The sequence below is a fragment of the Epargyreus clarus genome, unplaced genomic scaffold (assembly GCF_041222505.1).
Source record: "Epargyreus clarus isolate Ecla_fem2 unplaced genomic scaffold, WU_Ecla_fem_2.2 ptg000026l, whole genome shotgun sequence".
Classification (NCBI taxonomy): domain Eukaryota; kingdom Metazoa; phylum Arthropoda; class Insecta; order Lepidoptera; family Hesperiidae; genus Epargyreus; species Epargyreus clarus.
Window position 1 is genome coordinate 10020986 of NW_027332233.1, and position 26781 is coordinate 10047766.

Below are 26781 nucleotides of genomic sequence, written 5' to 3' on the forward strand. Positions count from 1 at the left end.
TTGTCTACGAGTGCGGCTGCATGAATATTCAGCCTCAAAGCTCATCCTTTTGGATCTACTCGTACTTTGAAGATTCAAATTTTAAGTGCACTTCTTCTGAAACGTTTCAGCCAAATTTTAAGCGAGCGTCGTTTTTCTATTAAACCCTGTAAGTAATAATTTTAATTACGAAAATCATTTTAACTTAAACGGAATACCTACGTATTCCGTTTAAGTGAACGATTGAACCTGGAACAATAGTGTGGGAATTTTTAGTAAGATTGATTCCCGTTTTTACTATAAGGTCACATGGGGCCGTGCCCATCGCCCCGACTTGAAAACCCCGAAAGGCTAATACACTTACACGAAAAATGTACTCTTTTTTTTAGGCCACACTAAGAGTAAAAACAGAACACTACTTCTAAAACTTAACAAAATGCTAATTTAAATCCACTGACATGTAAAATTAAGTCTTCTGTTCGTTGGTTTTTTTAGTTTGTTAATTTACTACATTTATAAGTAGTAGTTACGTAGCAATTTCTATCCTCATTATCTACGAATACATTTGTGGCATTAGTATGGACCATGCTTTATGTCGTTAATTAAATTAAGTTTTACAAACGTATGTAATAAAATTTCAGTTTAGTTTTTACCTTATTTCACATTCATTATAAAACTACGTAACATTTTTTTTCTCCAAGTTTCCATCATGAATAGAACACAATGATTCAAACGTTTGCCACCTAGAGGCTTCTGACCTACAAGAATTAAAAACCTTAGGTACATATTTATTTTTATATATTTTAGTGTTAAAAGACCCATTCTACACTCGTAGTGTCACATTAGGATTTCCTGCCACAGCTACATACATAGACGAATTCACGAACACCCAGACCCAGAGCGGGAATCTAAATTTAACCTGCTTAATTAACAAAAAGATGTATGAATAATGAATATAGATTATGAAGGTGGTAGAACCCCTTGTGGTTCGACTCCGGCGGCACCACCGCCACAACTATTTCTGACTAATAACAGCAATGTTAAGCGCTGCTGTGTTCCGTTTTGAAGGGTGTGGTAAGGGAGACACAGTTTTCCGTGGCGTTCCAGCTTAGTCCTCAAGGGTAACGGCGCATCTGTGGCCGACCATAGGTAGGAATATCTAATCCTATCTGGGGTTGATTACAGATGTCCATAGGCGACAGTATCCACTTACCATCAAGTGGATCAAGTGGAAGTTACCTTCATGCTTGTCTGCTACTCCCATATTATAAAAAAATCAACATAAACAAAACACGATATTATGAAGAAACATTCAAAACTTTATTAATTTCATGGCGTGACGACTGCTTGTTACAAAAATCGTTTACCGCGCAAGTTTATATTTACTGAGAGCCGCGTCGTGTTCCTGAAATTTTATATTTATGGGTAACCTTATTTACGTTAACTTTTAACTTATTCATTTATATAAGTCAGGTATGGAGAATCTTCGGGAAGTTGCGGGTTAAGCTTACGCATGTTTAGAAGCCGCGGGCTGTAGGTAGGTACTCGTAACAACACAAAAAACTTTATTCAAATCAAGTTTTGTGGCGCAGCGTAGCTACAAGCGCCCGGAGCGTAAATATTTTGAGGCTTAGATCCTAAGCTAAAATGGCCTAGTCCAGCCCGTGGGCCACTGGTGGCCCATATGTTAAGTACATAAACAAAAAAAACTGAAATATTACTTACATCAATCACACCTGCCCTTAAAATAATTAAGCATTTTCATGACCCTGTATTATGTAAAGTGTTAACACAAGATAATTTTTCTAGAAAATTAAAAACCGTATAAAGTTAAGCTTTTTCCAATGTCTTTTTAATTAAATATGCAAATAATTATTGGTATGAAATTTTCCGAATCATGATTGCGTGAAATGAGGCCATCATAGATGTCTGGAGTGGGTGCCGGCTCGGGGGCGTCGGGTGCTCTCCGGCACGCCGAGAAGTCGCCGGAACGCGCGCATTCTTCCCCGCTACGGAATACCAATGCCATATTATTATGTGTGATCTCCCATCCCATTGTGCAATATACATCCACCCGCCCCTCTGACTCCATTGACATCTTATTCTCGCTGTTGTCACCCGAGTCACGATCTCGTGTGAATTATTCAATAAATAAATTTGCCTCAAATTCATTGGATTACTTACATCGACAATTTATTTCTATTTAACATGTCCGCAATGACCTTCAACAATTACTAAGGAAGCTCGTGTGAAACATCATGAAGCTCTATATAAAATTGGCAGTAAATTCGTTACCTATCTACATTACTTTGGAATCTACTTACGTACTATGTATCTAACTACTTACCTACTGTTTTTAACGTTTAAGTGCTGATCTCTCAAGGCTTCAGTAGCAATAAAAGTATTCAATTACCTATGTTTATCAACTTACAACTGATTAGATATGGCACTGTTCCTGCAAGGGGTAGGTTCTTTGTAATCCTTATTAAAAGGGGGTAAATAACAGGTACCCGCAGCTTTTTGTCGTTTTCGCGGTTCTAAAAACCTATACCTATCGAGTCCTCCACCAACCACCACCCACCAATATTTACTTTCACCAATAAAATCAAGGAATGTGTCATAACTCTATCCTAGATTCGTATCGTACATACATATTTAGTAAAAGTAGAATGATGACAGGCCTTGGTTTTAGTACCTACCCATATTCTAATAGCTATAGGTATATTTAACCCCCTCCCAACATATAGGTAGCACATAAAGACAGCACGCTAAAATACGAGGGATATTACATAGCTGAAGATATTGTTTATTTGTTGTTCTAGTAGTGGCCCGATTTAAATAATTCCCCATAAATTTAAAACAATGCAATAGTAAAAACTACAACAATATAAAATTTATTTATTTCTAGTGACTTACAGTTACATACAATTTTACATTATGTACCTATCGTTGGCTATCAAAAATATTTAACCACGAAATAAGTAGGCAAGTATGTTGTTTTACTAATTGTTATGGAAACTCTTCATTCGGCAGAAGAAAGCATCACATTCTTAACCATAACTAAAGTAAACTGAAGCAACGTGCTGAAAGGTATACCTAAAAGTATACGTACCAGGTATACCTAATACGTATTTTTAAATCAAGTGTCAAATAATAGTTATCGAAAGTGTACAAAAGACATCTTATGTTATATGTACTAGGAACCTACATGTTGACAGTACTCAGTGTTATCAAAAAGTCTACCAATCCGCACTTGGCTAGTATCGTCGACTATGGCTTCTACTCTTCTCATTCTGAGATGATGACCTCGCCCAACTATGTGATAGTAATTAATTATTATTGAAGTGTAAACACTATGCGACATTATACAAATATCGGTGACCGGATAGCGTCAGTTTCCAGTGTGGCTTGCACCGCTGTTCGACTGTAAAACAATTTAGGCTCCTTCCTAATCGAATTGGGAGCTACGAGTTCCTCCGAAGCTGCATTCCGCTTCAATGATGGAACGTAAACTCAGTTAGGCTTGTTATACGATCCATATCTATTTACTTATTCGACATGTTGTTTTTAAATAAGTTAAGAGTTGTCCGTTGTCTAAAATAGTCTAAATAAATTTAAATAACATGAATTAGCGATCTAATATAGTCTTTAGTACCAACGTTACTGTGGCAAGCTTATTATCGTAAAATAATAATTATTAATAGATTTTGCGTATTAGACACTTAATATTATAACTTTAAAAGATTTGCATTGTCTTTTAATTGGTTTTTATCGATTTCTAAACGCTGTCATATCAGACATGTCGCTGAAAGCCGTTCGAGAGTTCTTCCAAGGAAATAAAAGGACGAAGTACTAGAAAAGAAAATAGACTCGTTGAAATCTAATTTCGCGTAACCATAACGGGCGGACTCTTGAAAACGATGAGCCATCGTCGGCAGAAGCTCGGTTCATATCAATTCCTTAATTGAGACGCGGTTCCTTCGCTCCAACGCTTAGATGAGGCGTCTAAGCTGGGTTCAATATCGAATAATCATGGCGTTCATTCTGCCTTTGATGGATTCTTATGATATGGTTGTTGTCGTTTAAGTTTATAAGCATAAATGATTAACAAGACATCTATTTAACATTTAATACGTTTACATGGTTTCATCTAACTTGTATTTATTTAACACTACAATTAATAAGTCCGGTCTTTACTCCTCTAAAGGCTGTGCAACCTTACTTTCCATAGTAATAAGTGAATTTTCGTCTTCTAATATTTTCATGTCGTAAATTGAATACGGACCTTCATTGCATTTCGGGTCGTCACATGAAAAGTTATCCAACTCGCAGTATTCCCCCGTCACCACCTGAAAAATACAGAGAAAAATACAGTAGGTAAGTACTTTTATTATTTAAGTATTGAAAGGGATCAGTAGGTACAGGTAAATTTTATCCTAGCTGTACCGTTTTTCCGGACTTATACGTAAAGAATAAATCTTAAATTACATACGATCGCCATGCCACTTACACAATATACCTACCTAAGTAGATTTAAAATTTAAAAAGGTCCTAAATTGTTACCTATTACAATTGGGTTTCGGTCTTCGGTAGACAAAGCATTGGATGGATTGTTTATTAATAACTGAAGTTAGTTGTTAGCCATACCGGTCAAATCGTGACTGTTTGTTAGTATTCGTACCTTAGTGGGGTTCTCAGGGTCTGGATTAGTATCACAAAAGCAACGGCCGCATATACATTTTCCTCGGCCACAGCATTCTTCCTCCTGCGGTAAACCTGGAGGTATGCAGTTTCTTTCCATGTTGCCACCGGCACACGAACATTCAGCATTCTCTTTTAAGCTCACTGTAGAATAAATAAGGTTTCGTGTAAGTATTATAAAAATAAAGTAAATTAAAAATTTACTTATGTAGCTTATGGAGCATGGAAGGATTTTACTTGAATTCTACCGCGTTCTCGTTCGAAGAATGCGGCATGTAGCAACATAAATATTTGTAGTAAGTGCGGTGTCCGATAGTCCTAAACCCTTGCAATTTTATCGCCTATACGTATAGTCAATGGTAGAATATTTACTTGCTTAAGCGTTTATAATAGAGATCTGATATTTATAACAGTGTATAAATAAATAGGTAATAGAATGAATCTATTTTCAGTTACCTAACTATGATCAATTATAAGACTAGCCCACAGACTCAGTTTAATTTAAACGCAACTAGGTACCTATTAATTGTTTACTTAAGTCTGAAACTTACTTCCATAGTCAATGTGGTGGATAGTAGCATTTTCACAATATCCTTGTTCTGTTATTAACTTTATAGAGTAGCATCTGCTTTCTGTGGGACACCAAGAGCATTGAGGTAACCGCAAGCAGTCTAAACATGATTTTTTTATACGACAAACAACATTTTCATCAAGAGAAATCACACTGTGTTTTGCCGATATCACTCCTACACTAAAATAAATAAATATAACAGTTAACGTTAATGATTTCATATTTTATAAAATACGCAAATATTATTCACAAAATCCTTGTTCCGCTTTGAAGCTTTTCTGATAACTACTTAACCATGACTTAATAAATGACTTTATATAGCAATAGATAACCTTTACTCCAACCTTACAATTACGCAAACAAATTGTTCCCGATGTACATTGGTCTTCGAAATAATATTAGTGGCCCATGAGAAATAAATCCACAAAACCTCAGGCCCGGCCAGTTTTCAAAAGTGTTCGACTACACTTGAAAAGATTATGGAAAAGTACACAGATATGTGGGTTTCCTCAGAGCGAAGATGGTAGATAACTTCGGAAAATAAGTACCTAAAACAAAGCATAGCAATTCCAAAATAAATGACGTCGCAGGGTCGTTGCATATATTTAAAATGTATGTTTGCTTTAAATAGTTAATAGTTATTTTCCATCTGGAATGATTACATAACAATCCAATATCTCCATTGTTATTTTGCAATTTTATAGTAGTTTTTTCTTAGAAAGACTTATTTCTCATAGTGGATCAAGAATCAGGTAGAACTATTTATAAATGGGTATTTTATTCAATTACATACATTCCTAAAACATCTGCTAAGTCAAGATATGAGCTAACGAGTTCTTTGTGAATGTTCCATTTCGGTATAGGTATTTACCAAACCACAGTGAGAAAATCTATCAATGTTTTCAGGCCTAGATTACTTGTAGTTAACATTACTTGTTACCTTCACATACCTAACACATTTTTTCAGTTTCGACTTTAAAACAGTGGAAGTGAACACGATTCATTCTATTCAACTGGGTCAACATTATGTGTCCCTTTGATGTAAACTCTGACTACTATAGCTACTATATTATACGATAAATGAAAATGAACATGATATCGCTACTAATATTATAAAGCTGAACAGATTATTTGTTTGAGCGCGCTAATCGCCGGACATACGAATTGGATTTAACAAAATCGTTTTGAATTGGATAGACCATTTATTGAAGAAGAGTTTAAAATATAATATAATTTATAATATGGAAGCAGATAACCATTTGGAGATCTGTCGAAAGCTCATTATTATCATTGTTGCATTTTTTCGTGGATACATTGTGGAGAGTGGGTTTAACAAAGTAGCGATACTGGACCAGTGGGAAAAATTATGTGGACTCTGCCTTAAAACGCGGGTAAAACCACAAGTCATAATCAATTAGGGTTCCGTACCTAAAAGATAGAAACGAGACTTTATTTCTTAGTCCCTGATGTCGGTCAGTCTGTCAAAAGGGCTCTTTTGAATTGTTATAAACAGACACTAGGATTTTTACAGAGAGTTTTTATTATAATATTATATTAATATACCCCTTATTTGTTATTAACATTACTAATTAATATGTCTAATAAACTGTTGACTCAAAGTAATCATATAAATCATAAAGTTATTAAACACAAGCAGTGATTATTAGGTATATGTGGTATTATTTTATATAAGATGAAGCTAGGATTGGTAGGAAAATGAAAATATCAAATATCCTTTGCCGAATCTACCAAGTAATTTGACCTAAAGAGCGCCACTCAGAATATTCATTCGTTTAGGTAAACTCTTGCTTAAAATAAGGTCACTCCATAACGATGACGAGATATACTTTCCTGAACAAGTGGTGTTTATTAAATCCGCTTAGTTTACATATTATTTTGATTAATATTACTATAGGGCTGTTATGATATGAGGCATTCCAAAACGATTTTGTATTTAGGTATACTATAAGTACTCTTAATGGGATAGATATATAATTGAGTACCTAAAACTTTTTGAGAAAGTGTTTTAATGAATTCCTCTACGTACTATATTATTTTAATTAACTCTACTTGAACTACATAATGTAACTGTTCACCATAATGGTGGTGTTCTGAACTGTACGTGCTGTTTGTATCTGAGTAGGCCCACTATATATAAAACCATAGATATATTATCCTACTGATAATAATTATATATTTTTAACTTTTGTTAACGAGGGGGAAACCTTCAAAAGGTACCCAATACCGTGGGAGCGACACGGGGTTATGTGGGACTCTTACCGCAATAAACCAACCCGTTGACCGTCCTCGGCGCGTCGTAGAGGACTCCGGAATCTCCAAAGGAACGCAACCAGAGTCCTCTTAGCTCGTCCTCTTAGCCACATCGGCTGGTGGGTCCGAGGGTATGCGACCGTCACACATACATACAGCCGTCCTTCTCGGTGTCGTTGTCCGGGCGGTTCGAAGTCCCACTCTTGCCGCCCGCAACCCCGGAAGCCCCCTTTTAGTCGCCTCTTACGATAGGCAGGAGATACCGTAGTCCTATTCTACGCCCAGAACTACAGATAGGTATCTACAAAAACTCTAGTCTATCCCTAATCTAGTCGGTTTATCGTTACAAACATTTTGTTTGGCAATACTGGTTATATCATGTCATTGTCATTTTTGTCCCTATCAGGAGTGTCAGATTAGTTGTCGAACTTATGTTTAGCTGTCACTGTCACTCCACATTGGACTTGAACTGTCATTTTCATGAACCTTATAGTCTTGAAATAATAATGTGATTTAAATGAAAATAGTATAAATCCCAATTACAATGGACAATTATTTCAAAGGAAAGAATGTTGAAGAAGAATTGGAACGTAGCAAAATCCCACTCAAAGATCTACCAGAAAACTTCTTATTGATGCAGGTTTAGTTTGCTTTCTATATGATTTTAAAATAAATATGTTTTTTATTTCTATATAAATAGTAATGGTATTTGTTATAACAGGTAAAAGGAGGTAGTAAGATGGCTAATCTCCTCTCACATGCGTCAGGCATACTGGAAGACAAGGCAGCTACAGCTGTCGTGTGGAGTGGTGCCGGAGTAGCTATACCTAAGGCTATATCATGTGCTGAAATTATAAAACGGCAATTCTCTATTCCTCATCAAGTTTCTAAATTAACTTATAAGAGGTATTTTTATTTTTATATTTTGAATTTATTTGTTAATACCTTTTTTTACAACATGAATTATTGATGTAACATTTGTGGTACAGTGGTGTCTGTGAACTCGGAAAGGACTATGTGTGGTTCGAGACTAGAGCTACATCTAATTATGAAATGTGAAAGACATTTGTTTGTTTTTCCATGACATGCCATATGAAACCCATCATTTATACCATTTGCTATGATTACTGCTAGCTTGTAACCATAACTTCTAACATAACAGCTTTATAAATTTATTTTTTTATCAACTTTTATTTGTTATTGATGCATTACAGGATAGAAGAATTTTGGGAGCCAAAAATTGATGGACTAGAAACTATAGTAGTAAAACGTCAGGTCCCAGTTATTCACATATTACTCTCACTGGACAACAATGTGGATGTGCAGCAACTTGGGTTTGTATATTACTCCATTAAACCATTGATTGACTAGAGGGCAAATTGCCCACGACCCTTGTCTACAGATTTCAAAGAATACTGGGGCCCCTGGGTATGTAAGAATTTGGGGCTCTATAGGAAAGTATTAATTTATAAAAATATATAAATCTAACATTATAGTTATTTATAAACTAAATAGTTAATAATAGGCTATAGTCAAAATTAACAGATGCAGTAGTTTATGTTGGGCTTTAAGGGCCCTGAGGCCAACAGAAAAGAAAGAATAGCTTTTCAATAATGATATCTGGCGACATTACAAGACATGTTTCCTAGTGACAAGCTAAGGGGAAAAATGGTTGCATGGCATTAGATGTTGGATATTTGTGTCCTAATGAATCCTGGGCATTATCATTTTCTTGACATTCCAGCGTTTAAATGCACAAATAGCTCTCTAAACATTAACTTATGGTAATTTTATAATTATTACAGATATCAATCCCTTGAAGGAAAGAAGTTCTGGCAAATGGGACAATCTAATAGTAAAAATCAACAGTACAAGGCAAAGAAACCATTTAAACATAAGAAATCTCAAGAGAAGACAGTAACATCTTAATATTATTAATGTTTTTATTGTAACAAAATTAAAATTAAGCCCAAGTATGCAGTTTTATGACTTTTTAATAAATCTTGTGTCAGCACCTAATTTAAATTTGTTTCATTATTTAATTTCATTACCTGCCCATGTCATTCATCATAATCATATATTATACATATATCTGTTACAACAATAAGCATTTGATAATTTATCCAAGGGCTTATAGCTGTTACATCTTAAAATTTGCATTTTTTTGTATTTCCATAACTAAATATATAAATACATTCCAATAATTGATTGTATACAAATAAAAAGTCATTGAGAGGACAACTCATTTATTTATTATACATACATTGATAAATGTAATATTTAGAGGTGTACATTTGTGATCAATGAAGAACTATAGTAATCTTATAAATACTTTAACCACTCTTTACTTACAGAGAGCTTGCTATTCAACCTCGAATGAGACTTATTAAATGTTATTCTAATGATATTAACAAAAAGTAATGTAACTGGTATCAATAATAGAAATATGTACTACATTTTAAATTTGAAAGAGTATGATTAAATAACTATTCATAAATGCTTAGTTCATAAATAGTGTAGTTCCAATACTGTACTATATACTACGAGTTCTGTTATAACACTACGCTACAACATTTGCCTCAGATCTCAAGCTTCTGATTCGCCAACCGCTGGAGTGACTGGTTCATCGTCAAGTTTAGGTAAAATTAGAATTTCCTTGGAAATAATCAAATATTTTGTTACAAAATATGTGAATCGTTTGCACAGGTGAGTTTCTTTTTCGAAAGCGTCGAATATTGACCGGTGGTGGAAATAAGCGTGCGAAAATATTCTATAAACTCTTCTACATACAGATCCCAATTTAGCCACCGATGACTCCTTAATGCTGACTCTGAAAATAAATGAGTAGTTAAAATGTTAGTCTAGGTAAATGCTGTATAACTGTGCATATGGCCAATTTTATTACAACTAAATGGAAATGATATTAGGATATACTTTTATCTAACAGGAATTTTGTGATGAATTACCAATTGGAATATTTTTTAAGTATTACACCCCTGATGCACAAGTCAAATTTCAACTTTCTACATATAATTGTTTTAGGGAATAGTGTCACACAAAAACACTAGGGTTTATAAATCTAGATGAATGATAAAACCTTATCATATATTTTTACCTGCTTGGGAAGTATTTATTGCTATTAAGCAAGCATGCGGCTCCATCTAATGTATGTCTAGTGTAGTCAATCGCCGGACACTCCTTGGGTGTCTTGTGTGCTGCACATAAAAATATCCACTGTTCAGTGGCTGTCATTTGTGTGCATGTCTCCGGTTTACATTCACTTTGCAATCTTACTGCCAACCCATTGAGTTCCATACAAAACTGCCTGGAATAGACAATTATAATTGAGTTTTATTTGATAATTTGATATTATGTATGTACCTTTAGTACATAATTATTTCCTTAAATATTTGGAAAGCCTATTTTAAACTGGAAGGAAAGTCTACTTAATGCAGTGGCATTACATGGATTATTTTGATCTTATTCCTGTCCTATTCATTGTTTTAAATTAATTTTAGGGGCAATAAAAACTTTTTTGTTCTAAAAGTGAGCCAAAATGAAGTAGGTTTCAGAACCACTGCTAGAAATGGTCTTTGTAAATACCTGAGATGCTCATATTTCCAGACACCCTCATCTTGAGCTTCAGGCATCTTGAGAATAGCTTCCAGGTTTGAAGGGTCACGTCTGATAGTCTGCTGTATGAACTGTTGAACTGCCAGAGTACTGTCCATTTCTTCAAAAGGCTCATCGGGCCAACGGCAAAAATCCTGCACACAGATTTATACACATGTACATATTTAGTAAAGAAAATCTGAAACATTTTATTTATAATTAAAGAGTAGCAAACGAGGATGCAGTTCACGTTATGGTAAGTGGATAATGCCGCCCTTGCATCTGTAATCAACTCCAAGTAGGATTAGTTTCCTACCTGAGGTAGACAGATTTGTTACCCCTGAAGGTGGAACGGCTAGAATAAGTATGTCTCCTTCGACCCAGAACATATCAGCGCTTATCATTGCTGCTATTACAGAAACAGGTGTGGCGGTGGTGCTTCCGGAGTCGAACCACAGAGTTCTTCCACCTTCAAATGTAACAAATATACTTGAAATCTCTGTTGTAAAAACCGACCTTTTCCGTCGCTATACATACCTTAGCTTTAGAACCTGGGCGGTTACGTCTGAATATTTGTACTCCACCAGCCATTATCGTCAATACAAAGGATAACAGTAAGAAACAAAGTAATTTCTGACGGTCCCAATAGATATTAAATACAAAGATCTGCAAATTATCGATAAAATACACAAATATAAATGGTACTTTCGAAATATATGCTGTCGAAACGTTATTGTAGGTCGAAAATAAATAGAAAATTTATAAGGAGGCCTAAGGCATCTTCCGAAAAAGCTTCTACTTCAGAATACGTATGACATTAAATAAAGTGTTGCCATATATAATATATATGTTATGCTGATATAGTCCTGATTGAAAGGCAAGAAGCTAAGGCGGTAACCATAATATAAAAAATGTGGGTGTCATTTTTGTCATCACAATCAAATCATCAATTTCGTTTTTGTAATGTGAAAGAAAACATCTGTTTCTGTTTAGTGTTGATCAAAAGTGGAGACAAAAGTATTGTTTATGTCTGTAATCAATAGTAATTACATAATTAAAAGAAACAATACATGCAAGACAGATGTGAGTTGTTAAATAAAAGAATAGAGGGCGGAGAAGTTTCAGCATGTCAAATTATATTCCATTAGTTTTCTTTACCTATTTATGTTTTAACTATGGAATATCAATTATTGATACAACACCTATTTCGTTTGGACCATTTAACGAAGGACTGTTAGCAGCTTTTGGTGATTTTAATTCTGACGAATTGACTGATGCATTTATAATTAATGGCTCAAATGTAGCAGTGCTCTTGGCTTATGACAAAGAACCATTTTTGCGACCATCACCTTTTATATGTAATTTTAACAATAATGTTATAACAAGTGTGGTGCCAGGTGATTTTGATGGTGATGCATATATGGACATTTTATTAACCACACAAATTGAGAATACAACTTCCGACCTTCATGAGGTCAGAATTCTATGGGGTGGGATGCCCGAACTGAACTGTTCTGATGCCCTTATAACCAAAGCTATAGTTACGGGGCAGCCACTGATCCTGGACTACAATCGTGACATGATTTTAGATATATTTGGATTAAATACACTAAAGCAAAGAGTGTTTTGGGTATTTGATAACACAAGATCAACTCCAACAGAAATATTGATGGATGGTGGAAAAACAAATAAGGAAATGAAGTTGCCACACTCACATTCATTTTTAGACGTTAATGACGATGATGCTGCAGATCTTTTAGTGACAACTATAGTGGACGTTGAAGTGTGGTTAAATGAAGATAATGGATTTCGGTATAATAATAGTATTAATCTGCTTATCGGCCATCCAGCTATATACGGCCAAGCCCTGTTTACTGACGTTGCACTGTCAGGAGAGTTCTTTTTAGTTATACCTGTCTGTTATGATATTCATTGTATCAACAGCACTATTCATATATATGATAATGAAGAGTGGCATGACCTCCAAGTTGACTTTAACGATGGTAAGGGGACCTTGTGGCGCTTTGTTCCACCAAGAAATGAGATGTACTTGGATACAATAACTATGCGAAGTGGAGACTACAACATGGATGGTTACCCTGACGTCCTGATGGCCCTGAGTCCTGTTACTAGCAATGAGACTCAAGTTTTCCTACTACACAACGTACCCTGTAATTTACCAGGTTGTAAATTTAGAAGGACATTTGAAGTGCAGTGGGAGAAATTCACCTTTGGGAAAAATGTTGTTATGGCTACATTTTATGACTTCTACATGGATGGTGTCTTAGATGTGATCTACGTACAGAAAAATACTACGACACAAACCTATTTGATGCAAGGTTTTAGAAATGAGCTGGAATATGATACTAATTTCATAAAAGTAATTGTGGTAACAGGCCTCACTAATGACAGGATACCTACTATCAATGGCACTCTCTATAACAGGAAAGGAACATTTGGTACGTACCAGATTGACGTGCATAATGATATTGGCTAATTCACTAATACAGTAGGTTGATTTGAGTTTGGAATGCAGGTTGAATTTGTAGCTCTTTCAATGTCAGTGAAAAAATTTATCTTGCCTATAGGATATTTTGCCCTCTAAGCAGACCATACAAGACAATGGGAATCTTACTGAGATATATAATTTCATTATAACTGCAACAAGGAGAAATCATCCCATTGTCCTGGCCTGCATACACCTCTGTACTCAAACAATTTAACTCACAAAAATTCTTCGGAGCACTGTTCTCATTTCGGAACACTAACAACAATCACTTCAACATAGCATATCTAACTGACCTTAAAACCCAGTTGAAATTTGTTACATTTCTTATCCATCGAACACAAATATTTGATTGTGTACTTTGTTTCAGGCACAAATCTACCAGGTCCTAAAATTGGATACAACACTTGGTCACAGGAGGGTAACTATAGGACCGGAGCATGCGCGCAATTGCCACAATCTGCATATTTTGCTTTGCAGCTGCCTTATTCAATTTTCGGCCTGGACAGGACACCTAATTTCGTTGATAACTTATATGTAGGTCTTTCTGGATCCTCAAAGAGTTGGTCCCAGATAATACCAAACTCCCAAATAGTAATTATTCCTTCGCCCCCTAATGATCCCTCTCAGTGGCGAGCACAATTGTTTGTAACACCGAGTAAAGTTATCCTAAAGAGTATTGTTGTGATATTGGCTATTATAATTATCATAACGGGATGTGTTTTGTATCTACATTGGAAAGAAAGAAATGATCGGCAAGATATTATTGAAATTGATGAAAATACCTATGTTAAAATATAATGTAAGATTTATTTTGTATGACAAATTTTACTCTGTGATCATAATTATTATATAAAAATTATTTTATTGTATAGTTAATTGTATATAGATTTTTATTATAATTAGTAATGTAAAACAAATGTTCATGTAAATAGATTTATTAAGCAATAAATGGTTTAAATAATAAGACATCACTTAATTGAACTAAAACAATGTTGGCTACGCATTTTGTCTTTATTTTAATTTTCAGTTAAAATTCAGAATAGCAGTATCAGAATAAGAAAAATATTACAAACAGCTCACAATACAACAAATGCAGATAAAATGTTACAATAATAATTATTTTAATGTTTATTTAGACTTATGTTTGTGTTTCTTGTCCTTTTTCTTCTCCAATTTTTCCAACTTCCTGAAACAATTGAGATTTTAATTAGTAATTTTAAACTAGCAATAGCCAGTATATTTTCTGGTTTCTCAATTTCTTAACTCTTATCTGTGTCCCAAATTGATATACTTACCTTATGGTTATGCATTATTTCTAACTTTTTAATATTGCAAGAGAAACCATGTAACCGTTATAATAACAAGGTAAAAATGTTTTACAAGCAAATTTACCACTACATACTAACCAGTAATGGCTAATAATATTTTTGTTTATAAAAATATGATTAAACTATGAATATACACTATTCAGACAAGAATGAATTCATTGGATGTATGCAGGAGATTACAGTGTTAAGATAGCTGCTGAAGTAGGGATGGAATCTGAGATCGATTAATAGAAGAATCAATCTTGTGGACCAAAAAAAAATAGATCATTTTAATCGATCTCCAACATTGGATCAATCGAATCAATATTTTATTCTAGAAAATCGAAAGTCGATTTTATTGATGTTGATTAAATATTATAATAACAAATATATTATAAACATTTTTTGCTGACAGATAAGTATTTCAGTGGTTGTTTGGCCCTGACGACCTTTTTTCGCTAGCTATTCAAAGTTATCACATGAAAAAATCGAAGATCGATTTTTGCAGAATCAATTTTTTAAGCCTAAAAATTTTTGTGTATTGGTTTATCACACTTCCATTTGATTCAAGTATCAATCTTGTTCAGTAAGAATCGTCATCTTTATGCTGAAGAGTGCTAAACACATTTAACTTACTTCAAAAGTTTCTTCTTTTGCTTTTTAGTCAATTGACTGAGAAGATCTGTCTCCGTTAAAGTTGATGGTTCATTTTCCTCTATCCTTGTAGCAGCTAATGGCAGTGCTCCTGGTTTCATCACCAGCCCAGTGTCTCGCATCTGCTGCATCAGTGTTGGCACATCTGGTTTGGGTTCTTCCTCTTCTGGAGCTGACGTGGAAGCTTGAAGGGCACGTGCCTCACTCATTGATAATGTATACATTGAACATTCTTTATCTGTAAAATATTATATTGCATAATAAAAATATTTATAAATGTAAATTACTTATAAAATAATGATGTACTACTAATTGTAATGTAAATATTAAATTGGTAGGAAAGGCCTATTCCCACATAACAAGGGACATGTCAGGGGTATTTAAATATTATTTTAATTATTGAATTAGTTATTATAGTCAGTTGGTCAATCAGTCGGTGAAGATTCAGTCAAGTAGATGACAAAATAACCATAACGAGGGCTAAGACAGCCTATTGAAACACAGTGATCCATGTACCAAGACTCATCAAAATCAAATGTGTAATGATCAAGTGCTACAATCGTCTTTAGTTGTCGTCACTTTGGAGTGTCGACGTCACTTTGGAACAGTTGTTGTCATTTTGGACTGTCAGCGTCACTTTGGACTCAAACCATAAAAAGTTCTACTACCTACAAATAATGTATTATACTTACTTACTATCTTAAGAAATATTACCTGTGTTAATGTGCCCCCACTTGTGACATTTGATGCATCGGACGTTTCTCACAAGGATACCAAAAGGTTGATCTCTGATCTCATTGTCACCCTTACAGTAGCTCTCTCTCGGTGCATTGTACTTTCTCTGCCATTCAAACTTATACTCAGGTTCATTGTCCTCCCGCTCCCTCTCTTTTTTCACCCCTGGGGGTGGTTCATACATGAAATTCAAGCTGAGTTTGTCTTTGCTGTCTTTACTCAGCAAGGCTCTAAAATCAGAAAGGCATCATTAATATATAATTAAATTTCAATTTAAATTGTGTGGCTTGCATAGTTTTCGTCAATGATCCTTAATATATCTTATGTGCTCGCTCCATACATTTTAACACAAAATAAATAGAAATGTTTATATAGAGCTGAAAATCATTAAGAAAAACTATACTTGAAGCTGTAGTGATAACATTTATGTGCCTTTTAACAGAGTAATAATGTGATTGCTTGTCAGCTACCATAAGTAAAGACGATGGTTATTATTTCAACACAATACAATAATATGCTAAAGTAAGAAATGAAACATACTTATTTTCATGTAATTCCTGTTCCTTTTCATACTGAACTCTTAATTCTTCTTGTTTTTTCTTGTATGCATCAGTTTTCTGTTCTGCCATCCATACCTACAAATTATATAAACTAATTAAGAAAAAAAAATCGTCCATGTCGTTTTTATAGTTCTATATTTGTCTGACATAAGTAAAAGTGAGTAAATACTATTATTTTGTTCAGATAAAAACCGTCTTATTCCATGGTAAGAGGAATTTAATAGAAATGCAGATAAAAACATGCATAATATCATGAATATGTTTATACGAAACAACATCTATTTTTTGAACTGTGACGATACAAATAGTTTTCTCCGTTACATTGAGAGATATTCAAAATATTTAGTGTTAGGACAAGGATTCTGAGAATAAAATAGGTCTGACTTTATTCCAATATTCTTACCCTTTTTAAGTTGTCTCTAGAAGCTGGGTGGAAGAACTTCTTGCACATATAATTATTAAATCCTTTCCCCATATTGAATTAGATCCAGGAATGATTCTAAAGAACTGATTACTGGCCTGAAAATTAGGAGTTTATTTAACTGTGACTACTAGACTGTTAAAATATTTTATCAGGAAAACAAATAGAAATACGCTTTAAGAATTAAAGGTGACGAAATTGACATTTCACATTATTGACGAGAAACAGAATAACTAAATGAATGTCATTGTCAAATCAAATAACAAAATCAGTCTTACCAGTTTTTTCATTAATTTCATTAAACAACTGGTATTGTCACCATAATTTGTATTATATTTGCAGCAAGTTTTTAAAATCGTTTACATACATATAATGAATTGTGTTTGGAATAAAAGAATCTAAAGCAACATAAAAAAAATAAAAAAAGTTATATACGTATATTCCGGTAATTACCATTGCGTATGGAGGTTTTCAAAAACAGTCATTTGGTGTCAGTGATTTCCTCGGAACAATAACCTAAGCAATGATTTCTCTTTTTACCCATAGATTAGTATTTTTACCCAAGAAGGTTTTAATCTTTACTTACACTTATAGGTAGTTTTGGCAACCTGGCAACATTACAATTGCCAGCCGTATCCTTGCCAGCTTGCCACACGCGCTAAAAAGTTTATCTGATTATATTTTGCGACATATTTTGTATATAATATTTTGTATAAAAATAGATAAATCATGGTTGTATATAAGGGGCCGAGGAGGAGGAGCGTTAGGATCTGGTAGAAAGATTCCTTAATTAAGGACGCCGGGAAAAAAATCAAGGAATATTTATTCCGAACACCCCCTTAGCATTTCGCCGATTAATTACACTTAGACCACGAAACAAGAAAAACTACAGAGACTAGCCAATCTTTTTTTTAGCCAAACCGTTGGACTCATTAAGCTTAAATATATGTTACGACTGTTACGAGTGATGCTAGTAAATTTAGTAAAGCTAGGTTTACCCGGGATTACTTAGTATTACCTTCTTGGGTAAAGTCCATATTATAATTGAAATAAATTTTAATAAATATGTGACCCATGAGACCAATACCATGATGGCCCATGAGACCAATACAGCTATTTGCGCTTGTTAACATTCGATTTTGAAGGTGGTAGAAACCCTTTGTGGTTCGACTCCGGCGGCACCACCACCACACCTATTTCGGCCTAATAACAGCAGTGTTAAGCGCTGCTGTTTTCCCTTTTGAAGGGTGTGGTAAGGGAGACATACTTTTCCGAGGCATTCCAGCTTAGTCCTCAGGGTTAGCGGCGTATCTGTGGCCGACCTCAGGTAGGAATATCTAATCCTATCTGGGGTTGATTACAGATGTCCATGGGCGGCAGTAGCCACTTACCATCAGGTGGACTGCATGCTCGTCTGCTAATCCTATGTTATAAAAAATATCGTTTATATGAACAGTAGGTATAATACTTATCGGTCCGACGTAATGTGCACTCGTGGTAAAACCGTCATAGTTGTACAACCGTTTATTCGTTACTTTATCTTTAGAGAAACAACAACTAAGTTAGGTAATTGAATTTTAATATCTTAATATTCAGAGTAATGTCGTGGGCGAGTTGTGTTTTGGCGGAATAAGGAAAGGTTTGAAATTTATTCATCATTGGCATTTGTAAATAACACTTTTGATTATTTTTATTTTATATAAAAATAGCGTATCTCGTAATTATGTTATTAATTTTATTTCAAAATCATGCTTTGTGAAAAACTTTTTAGGCAAAGATTCAGCTATGGTATGTTTGAATCCGCAGAACTAAAAGATTTTTTTTTATAATATTGGAGTAGCAGACGAGCATGGAGTCCACCTGATGGTAAGTGGCCACTGCCGCCCATAGACATCTGTAACCAACCCGAAATAGGATTAGATATAGATATCAGCCTGAGGTCGGCCACAGATGCGCCGCTACCCTTGAAGACTAAGCTGGAACGCTTCAGAAACGTAATATGTCTCCCTTACCCACAACCTTGAAACCAGAGCACAGCTGCTAAAAAAAATCGCCGAATTTACTTAGAAGATCCTTTTTCACAACGTTGTATTTCTATAAAAGACTTTCTATGTACATTTTATTCCAAAGGTCCCACGGGAACAGGAATGATTTTGTTATTTAATTTTCTAGTAATTTATGTCTATCAGTAAAGCTAAGCATGTACAACATACATAATAATAAGGGAAAAAAGACAGGAAATATTAATGAAATATATCCATAAACACTTCAAAATTAACCAGCAAAATAATATACGAGTACCTATAGGTACCTATTAATCATACAATATTTCATAATAATTTCGAATCACTGCTCAAATAAAATATATGTAAAATTACTTACACAATACCATGAATACAATAAACATAAAAATAATATTCGACTTATAATTCGATTCGATTGTAATTGAGCTAGTACGAGACTTCCGAATGTAATTGTAAGACTTAAGACGCTTAAGACTTAAGACGTAATTCGTAAGACGCTAAAGCGAGGCGATTGACCACCGACGCTGCGTCGGTAGGCTGTTTAGTGATGATTCAAATGCATCTTTCTTCGTCTATATCTGCAAAATGTGTTGTCGATTTAGGATCGTAACTTATAAGTAATATTATAACCCAAATAAATTCAATAGTTTATATATAACTTTTTCTCGGCACTGTATAACATTGATACAATCCTCTTATCATAAGTACGTAGTGGTTAGTATCATGTTACGTATGCCACTTATTTAACCTTGCGACCGCCAGCTCCATAGATAGGATGTCAAAGATGCTAAGATGACACAAAAATATACCTAAAATTAAGCGAAAAAATCTCAGGAAATAGGTAGGTCATTTAGTTGTGTCTCCGACTGTCGCTCAACGCTACGGAATAAAAAAATTAATCATTTATCTTACAGAACGCAATACATGTTTTGCAAAACACATAATATGTGAAATAGTCGAACCGCGGTCCGGATATGGCCATACTACTATTTACGGGACAGCAAATGTTTTTTTGGTTTAGCTATTATATTTTTGTAGCAGAGAGTTGTTCGAACCCAGCAATATTCTTTAGGCCCGTAAAAAAAGGTTTGCCTGTTATACATGGACACCTTAGACGATTAAGTCATAACGGTCTCAGTCTTAAACTTAGAGTAGAAAATTATCTGACTCTGCGCCAATGTAAATTTGTCCAGAAATTAATACCATTGGATTAAATTAGTGTTATAACTTAACTTTCTTAATGTTTTTGCTTTAGTTCGTCACCCTCTGACCCTGATTGCAAAATCGACCTTATACAGTCATATTTTGGTAGTGTTTTATAGGTATAGGACAGACATGTGGAATGGGGCTCACGTGCTAGTAGTGGCATTGAGCCTACTAGCTGGACCCTATGTCGCCGCAAAGAAATATTATATCAGCGTTGGCTACTTACCCTGCATCAAGAGTGAATTTAGATACATGCAAGGACTTTCCATTTCTGGGGCGATTTCGATGGCTCTAGATGAAGTGAGTATTTTTATTTTATTTATTCAACTTTCTTTCAACCTGAACCGACAATATACTAGACAAAAATCTAGTCTATTACGCGCATTCTTGCTAGCTTAAATTTCACGTTTATATATGAGTTATATAGTCAGTGGCTGACCATTTGCGCTGGTTTGAACGCGCACTAATTATATAATTCTAACAATACCTACTTGCGCTTTTCAAGGCTTAACAAGCTGCCGCAAATTCAAATTTGCAGATAGTGTTTGACTTGGTTTATATAGGCTTGCAAACCATTTTAATGTAACTTTTAAGTCTCCAAATTAAGCCAAACTTTTGTAGTGATTTAGAGTTTGTGGTAAGTGCCACGAGTGCAGACGCGGCTTTAGACAGAACATAAGATTTTCTTTTTGTTTAAATTCATGTAGATATACTGTACACATATTTCAGATTAACAACAGTACAGAAATATTACCGGATGTGACTCTTCTTCTGCAATGGGCTGACACGCATTGCGATAAGCTTAAAACAACTAGATTGTTCACGGAAATGATTTGTACCTGGGCAGTAGCGTTCTTCGGGCCGGAGGAACAATGCGAAATACCAGCATTTATCGCACAATCCAGAAACTTACCTTTGATTTCTCATGTAAGTTAATTTTTATTTAAGGAAATGTTCTAACTTTCACTTGGAGTCTGTAAAACGAAAATCGCATTAACAGCTTATTGAACATCGAAATGTCATCGGGCAATTTAATAATAATAATTAATTACACATGGCAAGGGAAATTATTTGTGTATATTGATTGATATAACATGTTCGTTTTCAGAAATGTTCCGATGACCAGATTAATACATCACCAAACTTTGTAAGGATGGATCCGGCCGTCAAAAAGGTATCTTATTTGATGTTAGAAAGTTTATTTTCATATTTGCGACTTTTTATGAGCATAATTTATATAAAGATATATAATTAACGTATAAAAATATATATAAAGTTTTGATTTTTCAGGTAACAAAATCAGTTGTGTCTCTGCTACGATACTACAGATGGAACAAATTCTCAATTTTGTACGAGAAAGCGTACTTTAAAGCAGCGTTGTCGTTGGAGCATCATGCGAAGTTGACGAAAATGTCGTTAAACCACCTGCGACTCGTTGACGACTCATGGAGTCAGATTATACAGGACACTAAAAGTCAAACTCGAAGTGAGTTATTCATGATTTTCATGAGCTACATTTATCGCTTCGTCGTCTATAATGTAATAATAATAAAATAAAAACATGTGTGTATTTATGTATGCACGTAATAAGTTATACTTCTTTGGATATTATAAACCACATATAAAAAATATATCAATAGGACCAACTGTTTTCTGTATTTGCGTCTCACTCACACTTTGTTGCACATATTGAGAGCGAGGAAGATGCATAATAATAGGAATATCTTTGGAAGAATGACCTCCTCTTGTTTATGTTGCTCTAGTACTTGAACTGGTACATTTTAACATCGTGTGAAATATTGAATTTAAATCACTACTGAATATAATTTATCAGCACATATGTATATAAATTGCACTTATATGAAACTGAAACACGTGTGTGAATGTAGACATATAATAGAAACATGTGGATAAATAGGTACTATGAATATGAAAACAGTAAACAGAGGCGACGATCGTGCTAACTGGCGCGACTGATAGAGGTTCTATTTTTATTTTGTTGGTACGTTTTGTTTCGAGACTGCAACCGCTGCAACTTCATACTGTAACTTTCGTGTGACGAATCTTAAAATTTCACTCTTATCATTTTTTCATAACGCGCCTAAAGAAGTATAACTTCAATAACTTCAAAAGGTTTTTTACGTTCTATATTCAACTGTTTGTTCGATTAAGTTACTATCATAATAATTGTAAGTGAAATGGTTTTGTATACAAGTTGTATTATTTATTTTCCAGTTTACGTATTCTTCGGTTCAACGCCGGCATTGGTAGACATGATGAATGCAATGGAGTCCATGCAATTGTTTGCAAGGGGCGAGTATATGGTTATATTCATCGACATGATACCGCTTTGGCCCAAGGATCCTTTAGATTACCTTTTAAGTACTTTTATTAATTTATAATATTACGTTTCGAATATATTTCGTACACAGCAGGTATTTTGTCTTGATAATACTAGCACTATTCGCTTACATAATTATTATGAAGGTTGTTTATCGATGTTTTAATACATTTTTTTCTATTGCCTTTTTTATAATATAAGAGTAGCAGACGAGCATGCAGTCCACCTGATGGTAAGTGGCTACTGCCGCCCATGGACATCTGTAATCAACCCCAGATAGGATTAGATATTCCTACCTAAGGTCGGCCACAGATGCGCCGCTACCCCTGAGGACTAAGCTGGAACGCCTCGGAAAAGTCTGTCTCCCTTACCACACCCTTCAAACCGGAACACAGCAGCGCCTAACACTGCTGTTATTAGGTAGAAATTGATGTGGCGGTGGTGCCGCCGGAGTCGAACCACAAAGGGTTCTACCACCTAAAAGTTAATAATGCCATACTTAAGTATTAATATTTTCGTTTTTTTCTTCAAAAGCAAAGGATCGACTGGTGTGTCCAAAAAACCAATTTAAAAAACGCGCGCAGTCGTTGATGGTCGTGGTCTCCTCGCCGCCGTGGTCCAACTATGAAAACTTTGCGAGAAAAGTGCATGAATATAGTAGCATGAAACCTTTTCAGTTTCCGGACCCCTTTTTGGGAAATACGGTATCATCTTATCTTATCTAAATAACTTGTAATTAAAGGGATATCATAAATAACATTTTTTTTTTAATAATATTGGTGACATGAGGTGATTATAGATAAAGATAAAATAATCTGTCTATTTTGTGAAATTATTATAAAGACTAAATTCATTTTGCCAATTGACGGGCCCCGTTAATAACAGTACTTCATCATTGGGTCATCTTGCTACAAATTCGTATTCGGCTGGTATTAATAAGGAATTATTATACCAATTATGAAATATATCATTTTAGTTTTTTTCCATCCATGCGGCATATCTGTACGACTCTGTGAAACTATACGCAACAGCGCTACACAATCTTATAGAGGAGGAAACTGTACAAAAAAACGAAACTCTGAACTTCAACAAGTTGATGAGCATCGCCACGGATGGATCTCGCATCGTGTCAAAGATGTTAGCTCTCACTCCATTTAATAGTAAGTAGGGTATTGAAACTCAAACAATATTTACAATATTTTGTGTTTCCATCGAAGCCTTTTAAAGATATCCAATGCTTTGAAGCAACACTGGGTTTTGTCGGATTTTTGCCCACTAAAATTATCTCAGTGACTGCCTTCAGCGTTTCGTGGAAATCTCCGGGATCTTCGGGGACGCTACCGGAATCCTTTAAGCGCAATACCACCATTGGGATCTTCCCTGGTGAGCATTTACGCTTCCCGGTGTCGCTGGCTGGCTAGTTCCAGCTCCTTTTCTCATCTAACCTAGCTTAACCAAAACCTTAACGATGGATCCTCTAGTACAGAGCGATAAAACAGGCAAAGTGGCGAAATAGTACATTACAATACGAGGACGAAAAATTTTTTTCTGACAAGTGTGAGTTTGCAGGCCGAGCCGCAGGCGAGGACTGCAATCACACGAGTCAGAAAAACATTTTTCGTCCGCGTGTTGTATAAAATTTTATATTACGGGGTCGGAAATGGGGGTTTTGCGCACGCGAAGCGTGCGTAAAACGTCCATTTACGCACGCCGTGATATAAAATATTTTTTTTGCATCCAAGTCCTTATAGTAACCAGTATGTCCTGTTCTATTAATTTTCTTTTAAAATACTTGCTGATATGCACCCTTATGAAGATTGTAAGAGTTCCGAACTGCATTCAAGGCTGTTCTCCTGTCCATCCAGAAGAAGTACATGGCCAAAAATAAAGTCAGATAGGCAAAAATGGCAAATGGTTACTTTTCTTGTTTCTCTGGATGTCAAGCCTTCCGGTTGCCGGACAAAGCTATGGAGGGCAATACAGTCTTAAATCTTTCTTCTTGTCCTATCATATGTTTTTCTGCTCTTTGACCATTTAGTATTATTAATATTACCTATATGCGGTCGAATCTCTTCGTTAATGTACGATATATTTTTTATTTTTTTTATAATATACGAGTAGCAGACGAGCATGCAGTCCACCTGATGGTGAGTGTCTACTACCACCCATGGACGTCTGTAATCAATCCCAGATAGAATTAGATATTCCTACCTGAGGTCGGCCACAGGCCACACACCTTCAAATTTGTTAATCTCTTACTTTTGGTTGTGGTTTAGATGATGACGGTATGTTTGTGTTAAAGCTTCCAGACTTTTAGATATTAAGTACATGATTTTCGTCTAATTGCTTTCTTTCTTTCTTACTGAAATCAGCACAGTTCACATTAGAAGGGTTTTACCTGATGGTTCTAAGTTTTGTCCATTGTTTGTATAACAATGGTTTATTTACATTCTAGTGTTGTCCCTATTCACCCTGTATTACGGTAATAATGTAATTTTAATTTATGATTCAGGCATAATGGGCAGTTTAATAAGATTCGACGAGGAACAAAACACAGAGGGCAACTACACCGTGTTGGCGTATAGGGCTTCGAGCTTCGGGGACGTGTCAATGACGAATTTCAGGAGTGACTTCAACTGCAGCCACAGCATGATTCCCGTTGGACGTTTCCTTGAGAGGGGCTCCAGTAATTTCCCGGTAAGCAGTCAACGAATGCAAATAAAGTAGGTAAAACTATAATATTACGAATTATTCGTTGCCTCTTGGTAAATATTCTGCTGATATAGTTTATCTTATTATTCACTCAGTTTTATAAACGTAACCTTAAGAAATTAGATGAAGGTGTGATAGCCTAGTGGTTAAGAAACGCGGCCTCTCGATCGAGGGGTCCGAGGTTCAAATCCCAGGCACGCACCTCTGATTTTCAAATTTATGTGCGTATTAGAAATTAAATATCACTTGCTTAAACGGTGAAGGAAAACATCGTGAGGAAACCTGCATACCTGAGAGATTTATAAAAAAAAATCTTAAAGGTATGTGAAGTCTACCAATACGCACTTGGCCAGCGCGGTGGACTATGGCCTAATCCTTCTCATTCTGAGAGGAGACCCGTGCCCAGCAGTGGGACAGTAATGGGTTGATGATGATGATGATGTGATTCGCTACACTTATATGAGGCGTTCCAATAAATCCGTAGGGGTAGCAACGTATACAAAAGCGGCCAAAGTTCCTCTTTCGTCTGTCAGGATCCACCAAGCAGACCACCGGTGGGTCTACGAAGACTGATCTATCTCACCCATGAGACGTTCCGAGTTCCGACCTCGGGTAGGGCTTAATCTTCCATTTGGAATTGATTGTTGGCCAACTAGCTAGCTGGATTTTATTATTTATTCGATACTTCTACGATATGAAAAAGTATTGTAATGTGTAATGTTATAATGTGTTTTTAAATTTTAGAGTTACGCAATGAATCTTCGTGTACCTGTAGACTGGCCGGGTATGGAGAAGCCTGAAGATGAACCTGCCTGTGGATATTCCAATGATAAATGTTGAACATTACAAATTGATATTTCTATAGTGTTTCATTTAAAAACTGTTCGCATGTGTCCCTCCGATCTATAGGGTTATCGATGATCGAAGGTCTTTATTAAAACAATTAATTACATTTTTAATCGTATTGTACACAAGTCAGAGGACGCAATTTTATTTTTTTGCATTTCAAAGTTTGTGTAAAACCAATTCTAAGTGTTTGAAGTCACAGCTCTTGTTCCGCCATCTCGTTCGGCCCGCAATAATGTTTACTATTCATATTTTTTATTGTATTAAAATTCATTATTTATATCTATAAAATTAAAATTTGCGAAAAGTATTCAACGTATAAAGCAAATTGT

At 35.1% G+C, this 26781-nt stretch overlaps 6 protein-coding genes across 8 annotated transcripts; 3 read left to right on the forward strand and 3 right to left on the reverse strand.

The window, feature by feature from the left end:
- Nucleotides 1-3712: 3712 nt before the first annotated feature.
- Nucleotides 3713-5526, reverse strand: LOC140753446 (integrin beta-2-like). The gene is made up of 3 exons (XM_073088044.1): nt 5232-5526; nt 4661-4824; nt 3713-4328 (listed from the first exon to the last, which is right to left on the reverse strand). Exons 1-3 carry the CDS (start codon nt 5470-5472, stop codon nt 4173-4175), a joined length of 561 nt encoding a protein of 186 aa, XP_072944145.1. The 5' UTR covers nt 5473-5526; the 3' UTR covers nt 3713-4172.
- Nucleotides 5527-7956: 2430 nt separating this feature from the next.
- Nucleotides 7957-9498, forward strand: Rpp25 (ribonuclease P protein subunit Rpp25). The gene is made up of 4 exons (XM_073088292.1): nt 7957-8162; nt 8244-8428; nt 8737-8856; nt 9328-9498. Exons 1-4 carry the CDS (start codon nt 8067-8069, stop codon nt 9449-9451), a joined length of 525 nt encoding a protein of 174 aa, XP_072944393.1. The 5' UTR covers nt 7957-8066; the 3' UTR covers nt 9452-9498.
- A 253-nt stretch (nt 9499-9751) lies between these two features.
- Nucleotides 9752-11956, reverse strand: LOC140753581 (MOB kinase activator-like 4). The gene is made up of 4 exons (XM_073088291.1): nt 11672-11956; nt 11126-11289; nt 10638-10847; nt 9752-10352 (listed from the first exon to the last, which is right to left on the reverse strand). The coding sequence occupies exons 1-4, from the start codon at nt 11723-11725 to the stop codon at nt 10109-10111; spliced, it is 672 nt and encodes a 223-aa protein (XP_072944392.1). The 5' UTR covers nt 11726-11956; the 3' UTR covers nt 9752-10108.
- Nucleotides 11957-12037: 81 nt separating this feature from the next.
- Nucleotides 12038-14607, forward strand: LOC140753579 (T-cell immunomodulatory protein). Its single transcript, XM_073088289.1, has 2 exons — nt 12038-13593; nt 14011-14607. Exons 1-2 carry the CDS (start codon nt 12261-12263, stop codon nt 14439-14441), a joined length of 1764 nt encoding a protein of 587 aa, XP_072944390.1. The 5' UTR covers nt 12038-12260; the 3' UTR covers nt 14442-14607.
- Nucleotides 14608-14640: 33 nt separating this feature from the next.
- On the reverse strand, nt 14641-17557 carry LOC140753580 (corepressor interacting with RBPJ 1). Its single transcript, XM_073088290.1, has 5 exons — nt 17303-17557; nt 16880-16974; nt 16319-16569; nt 15587-15842; nt 14641-14829 (listed from the first exon to the last, which is right to left on the reverse strand). The coding sequence occupies exons 1-5, from the start codon at nt 17372-17374 to the stop codon at nt 14772-14774; spliced, it is 732 nt and encodes a 243-aa protein (XP_072944391.1). The 5' UTR covers nt 17375-17557; the 3' UTR covers nt 14641-14771.
- A 1298-nt stretch (nt 17558-18855) lies between these two features.
- LOC140753396 (receptor-type guanylate cyclase Gyc76C-like) lies at nt 18856-26461 on the forward strand. Of its 3 annotated transcripts, none has more exons than XM_073087963.1 (10): nt 18856-18959; nt 20667-20850; nt 21280-21477; nt 21659-21724; nt 21841-22036; nt 22786-22932; nt 23426-23595; nt 23868-24051; nt 25404-25588; nt 26348-26461. In XM_073087963.1, the coding sequence occupies exons 2-10, from the start codon at nt 20680-20682 to the stop codon at nt 26441-26443; spliced, it is 1413 nt and encodes a 470-aa protein (XP_072944064.1). In that variant the 5' UTR covers nt 18856-18959; nt 20667-20679; the 3' UTR covers nt 26444-26461. The 3 variants fall into 3 exon arrangements, with proteins under 3 accessions (XP_072944064.1, XP_072944062.1, XP_072944061.1); XM_073087961.1 differs by having other exon boundaries at nt 18868-18959; nt 20657-20850; XM_073087960.1 differs by lacking the exon at nt 18856-18959 and having other exon boundaries at nt 19200-20850.
- The last annotated feature ends 320 nt before the right edge of the window (nt 26462-26781 follow it).